Source organism: Montipora foliosa, chromosome 13, assembly GCF_036669935.1.
Source record: "Montipora foliosa isolate CH-2021 chromosome 13, ASM3666993v2, whole genome shotgun sequence".
Classification (NCBI taxonomy): domain Eukaryota; kingdom Metazoa; phylum Cnidaria; class Anthozoa; order Scleractinia; family Acroporidae; genus Montipora; species Montipora foliosa.
This window is the reverse complement of record NC_090881.1, coordinates 39,999,978-40,005,977: the sequence shown is the minus strand read 5'-3', so window position 1 is coordinate 40,005,977 and position 6,000 is coordinate 39,999,978. Positions and strand designations below refer to the sequence as shown.

Genomic DNA, 6,000 nt, shown 5'->3' with positions numbered 1-6,000 from the left:
GAATTGAATATATACCATTCAGCTGTTGGGTTTGGAATAATACTTCCTTATCACTTCAGAGCTAAACAATCAGAACACGTAGAAAAAACCAATTGAGCGAATGCGTGGTGGTATAATTGGTATAATTGCCCATTTTTAGCATATTTTTACCCTAGAAAGGTCACCTAGAAGTTTCGGGAGCCTTTTTCTGGTTACAATTTTCGAAAACGTAAGTTTTGATCCCTAAAATTTTCGGGTCACTAGACTTTTAGCTAGGAAATCCGAACAGATGAAATTCTTTTAGGGGATAAAAATATGGCTATGTCCACCATTTAAATACCAAATGCGTTTAACAATAAAATCTTTAAGTGGTTTTCAACTATATTCTCGTTGGGGGCCCCTGTCAGTGAACAGTAGATCTTGCTTTTTATCTTTACTTGACGAGAAGAATTCAGGAGTATTTTTGGGAAGTAATTGCCTTAACTCCTTGAAAAGAGTAATGATAAGGTTGAGGAGAAGACCAAGCAGGATACTCTTCATGACTCTTATCAATTTGCGTCTAATTGCGTGTATTTCTGAACGTATTTGTTTTTATCACTGGTAAGAGGAGACCCATACAGCTATTAACAAATAGTAGACGGCTCAGCGTGTACGGTTACGGTTGCGCTCAAAAGGAAGGAAGCGTAAGAGTGGCAGGAGACGATAGTCGAGTGGACTCTACTAGGTTCTTCAGTTGTTAGCAAACCTCCCAAGACTGTGCAACTATTATATGATGTGACTTCCGGGTTCAAACCATTTACTAAAGTCTCTTGCGATTGATTCGAATCTATGATAATCTAGTCAGGGGCCAAAGTTCTATGAGTTCTCTGTCGTCCCCATGTCGTAAACCAATTTTGCTAAAATGATTTAATACAATCGTATTACTCGCGTAGAAACAATAGAATCAACGTTATATTTCTACATTGGACATCGTTCTTTCTATAAAACCTAGAAATTGATTGAGTCGTAAGCAGAGACTTTTAGATATTGATGTATGCAAAACGTTTCTCTTTACCTTTGACGTCAATGCCGATTGTCACAATACAGACGCCTCGTATAACTGCACATTTAAAGCTGCATACACTGGGGACGGAAAAACTTGTACATGTAACCACCTGTATTTCATACTATTCAGCAATTATTCACCGAAAGAGAGGAAAATATCCGCAGTCAATGAAGCTAGAATGTATTTTAGTATATACATTCGGCTGCTCAGAGCCGTGCGAATAATAACAGCTTCCTTCCGCAGATCTAACCAATCAGTACAAGTAGAAAGCACCACCTATGTGGTGTGTGGTATATACAAGCAAACAATGATGTTTACCATTTTTAATGCAAGACGAAAAATACCGATGTAATCTTCCCGCATAAATTGTGTTCAGAGAAAGACTAATTAAATTGAAAATAAAATGATATTTTACTAGTTTGTTGGCTGTGTTCCCAGATATCGATGAGTGTTTAACAGGAAAACACAACTGCAGCCATGTCGCCGTGTGCAAGAACACTATTCGTTCATATAACTGCACTTGTAAGGAGGGATATGTTGGAGACGGTCGAAACTGCTCACGCAGGAGAAGAGGTGAGAAGAGATCCTTAAGCAGATGCATTTTGTGATAGTTACAAGGTGCACGCGACTCCTTTTTACGATAATTATGTTGCAGGTGACGATCCAATCCCAACTCAACAACCCTATGATACTGCCGTGTCATCATTAATGTTATGACAATTTTGTTTGCTCGTATTTCGTTTTTAGATTGTCCTGAAGACTGGGATGCAAATGACAAATATTGCTATAAACTGCTTGCGGATCGACCCACAACACTGACAGATGCTAAAAACAGATGTCGGAGAATGTTAGCGTTAGCAGACCTGCCAATAATTAAATCGGAGCAGGAAAACATCTTTATTACTGACCTGATGAAAACACAGAGGGGTTTCGTTTGGCTTGGTATGAAGCGAAATGGAAGCAAGTTGTTTTGGTTTGACCGTACATCAGCAGAAAAGGGAAATAACGAAAGTTATAACGCATGGGCCAACCATGAACCGGACCGTGCACCAAATGGCGGGAATTGTGCTTACATATCCTTTGTGCGCAACTCTGATGTTCTAAAGTGGTATGACGGACGGTGCACATACCCCAAACTCGGTAGTGTAATCACAGCTCCTTTTCTCCTTTGTCAAAAATCGCGCTTGTAAGATTGACGACTAATTTAACGTGCGTTATTGCCCAGCTGAGGTAGTCGAATGTCTTTTTGTCGTCCTGAGTACTGTATTGAATGTATTATGGATAAATCATAACATAAAGCGGTATGGTTTAAACATTACATTCTCGACAGTTAGTAAGAGGGAGTATTCAAGCATACCCGTCCGGTAAATTTGTCATGGTCTGTTGTCTGCCATAATTCAGCTTCATGAAAACAATTTAGGAGGAATTTAAATAATAATAATAATAATAATAATAATAATAATAATAATAATAATAATAGTAATAGTAATAATAATAACAATCATAATAATAATAATAATAATAATAATAATAATAATAATAATAGTAATAATAATAATAATAGCCTACAACCGCAATGTTCGATCTGAGGCTAGAAGACCGGACCTTGTGATTCTAAACAAATGGATATTGCTGAACCAAAGGAAAAAGAGAGATCGTGAAAAAGGAGAGAATGGGGAAGTTGAAAAATATCAGGAGATTAATTAAAATAGAAATTGCAAGGATTTGGAAAATGAGAACCGTACATGCAGGTTATACTGATTGTTGTGGAATCACTGCGAATTGCAACAAAGAACTTGAATAAGTTGCTGGAAAAGTTAGCCATCAAAATCAGTACTTCATTACTCCAAAAAATTGCCCTATATTTAACAAATAAAGAAGCCTTGACTGTGGGAAGCGGCTAGAGCACGAAAGAAGTGTAGGGGGAAACACGAGCCGATAGGCGAGTGTTTCTCCCTACTTCTTGAGTGCTCTAGCCCCTTCCTAAGTGCTTTACAACAGAACAGAGCACAGTCAAGGCTTCTTTATTTGTTTTATGATAAAGAACAAGTAATTTTCTTCAAAAACTCTACTTTATTTTCAAAGCGTGCTCTGCTTGTGGCGAACTGAGATGTCGCCAGCACAGTGCTTTATACTCTGATAAAGCACGCTAATTTGGACCAATCAGAGCGCTTGTAAGAATGTTTAAAATTATTTGATTGGTGAATGAAACAAAGGCTTATCAAAACATCAATCAACTGGAAAGTAGCTTGACAGAAATCACACAAAATTCGAATTTATGGAAAAACAAGTGCCTCAATGTTTGTTTTCAGTCCGTAAAAAACAGCAAAAAAGAGGATCTAAATAATTAAGTTCGGTGAAAACCGGCCGAAATGTTTCCTATGAAAACCTGCACGTTTCCGACATGACAATTGGAAAACAAACTGTTCATTGCTTGCGGCTGGAGTCGGAAAACCTGTTGGGAATTTTGTAAATGAAGAACTCCAGCGTGAGGACTTTCTGAGCTTGAAAGAACTGCTGGACCGGGCAACGGTTGAGGTCTTTCATCCAAAGCACTTGACAGAATATATGAGCAAGCCTTTAACTGACAGCTTCAATAATACCCAAAGTAAAATTCGGAAATTTATCTGCCATTTCTGCGGATGATGGCGTGAGCTTTCGCTTGTTCCGTGCTTTGTACTCTCATAAAGCACGCTGTCTAAACCAATGAGAGCGCGCGTTATATAGTAACTTTATTATAAAACGGAATACACCGACATACGCCGTTTTGAAGAGATTTGGCTACGACCAAAGATAAAGATTGGCTATCGAATATGCTCATTTAAGTTCATAAAGAATGCATCATTTTTTTATATAGTGGGGTAATCATTATCTCAAGTTCTATCTCAGGGGAGGGACAGAGTTGAACAGAAAAAGCAAGCTAAGTTCAACTTGGTAAAAAATATTCTGTGAATTTTTTAAGGCCGGTTTACTCGATACGATTTGTCGGCTGGCCGGTTTTGTCGGGCCGATAAATCGTACCGTGTAAATTGTTGTGTATCCGCCATTTGAACGCTTTAATGTTTTAAGAGATTATGGGCATTACCCACTTTTGTACCCTTTGATTGGCATCGCGGTTTCTCTCGGAGTGTCAGCCGAACTTCAAAAACTCTGTTGCACTGCTACAAATTTTTTTAATCGGACCGATTTTCATCTTCCATAAATCGGTCTTTCTTCGGATGTCAAAATGCACGCAAGATTTGCGCTCCGACGCCGTCGGGCCGATAAATCGGGCCGGAATATCGTACTGTGTAAACCGGCCTTCAGGTGGATTTGGCATCTTGGAAGCCAAATTGTATCTTAAGGATGAAACTGAAAATACTTATTCAGGAAAGTCGGAAGAACTACGTGATACATGACGAGTAAGTAACCATAATTCTTTAAACCAAGTTGGGAATAACAAAGCCCTCTAACTGTTTACTAAATATAACTATAAAAAAGGGAGTCATAGAAGATGTAGCTAGAAATTTCATAGTCTACTGTAACACCTCGGCTGGGTTTTAGATATTGCACATATAATGAAATTGATAATCACAATAGAATATCATGCAAATGGTATCTAACTATTATTGTAATAAATGTTCAGATCAATGCCAAGCAAAATCGCTAAATTTTAATTACACATTATACAGGTGATATATACGCCTAAGATGAATAATTATGAAAGACTCTTAAGGTTGAATTAGAACTATTTTTAAGAACTTTGAAGCTTTGCATAGTTCTGTGACAGTCTGGAATACAGTTTCAGAGTTTAAGAGCCAGAAAAAAGCATCTCGCTTTTTCTACAAACTCGAAGATAAAACTTGTAACTGAGCAAACTTGATCTTTTTATCCGTCTTTTTTTCGTGTTTTTGTTTTTTGTTTTTTGCTCTGAGGTATTAAATAATACGTCCAATACGTTAGCAGTATGCGACAAAGAATATTATTGGTTTTGAAATTTGCAGAACTTTTAATTATTAATGATCGTTAATTTTCTTTCTTTTTTACCCTTTTTTGTTATGCATCATTTCTCTAAGATAAGAGCACATCGGCACAACGCGAGTTTCTGACCATCCTCGTTTCCACTGGCAAATGGAAAGAAGTCATACGTGTGCAGCATGTAATTAAGCTCGATAACTTTTAAGAAACGCTTTTCTGAAAAATACGGTGGCCCATATCTGCAAACACAACAAACACTTTTCCAAACACAACACAATATTATCTGAACACAACAAACTATTATTGAAACAGAACACAGTATTACCGAAGCACAACACAATATTATCGAAACAAAACACTGTATGATCGAAACACAACACAATATTATCGAAACACAACACAGTATCATCCAAACACAACACTGTATGATCGAAACACAACACAATGTCATTAAAACACAACACAGTATCATCCAAACACAACACAATATTATGGAAACACAACACTGTATGATCGAAACACAACACAATGTCATCGAAACACAACACAGTATCATCCAACACAACAAGATGTCACATCAAAACACAACTCAGTATTTGCAAAAGACAACGCAAATCTCCCAAAACACAACACAATATTTGCGAAACACAACTCCAAATGTTCCCGCATAGAGCATAAACCCATCATTACTCGACCCAGTGGCGGGTTACTGACCTGCAGATAAGGCCCCACCCTACCCCCCCCCCCCTCCCCCTCCAGCCCTTCCCTTGGATCTGCCACTGCAACCGCTGACATGCTTTGCAATTTTCCCGCCATTTTTGTTCGCCATTTCGCTTAGAAGAAATGTTTTGTGCGAGCTGTGGAGCTGGTTTGAAATCTTCTTCAAAATTTTGCCCTTTTTGTGGACAAAAGGTAGCAAAAGACACTAGCACAAGTAAAACAGATAAAGATGCAACAAAATGCCTGAGCTTCCAAAAGTATGCTGCTAAGAAAAGCGAAGAGAGGTCGACTCATTTTCG

At 38.0% G+C, this 6,000-nt stretch overlaps 1 protein-coding gene across 1 annotated transcript in view; it reads left to right on the top strand.

Moving 5' to 3' along the window:
- LOC137982406 (uncharacterized) overlaps window positions 1–4,970 on the top strand; it is a 17,419-nt gene extending 12,449 nt beyond the window's left edge. The window contains exons 5-6 of the mRNA XM_068829525.1: window positions 1,463–1,597; window positions 1,772–4,970. Of these exons, the coding sequence (XP_068685626.1) occupies window positions 1,463–1,597; window positions 1,772–2,214 (578 nt within the window). The 3' untranslated portion in view covers window positions 2,215–4,970. The remainder of the gene's footprint in view (window positions 1–1,462; window positions 1,598–1,771) is intronic.
- The last annotated feature ends 1,030 nt before the right edge of the window (window positions 4,971–6,000 follow it).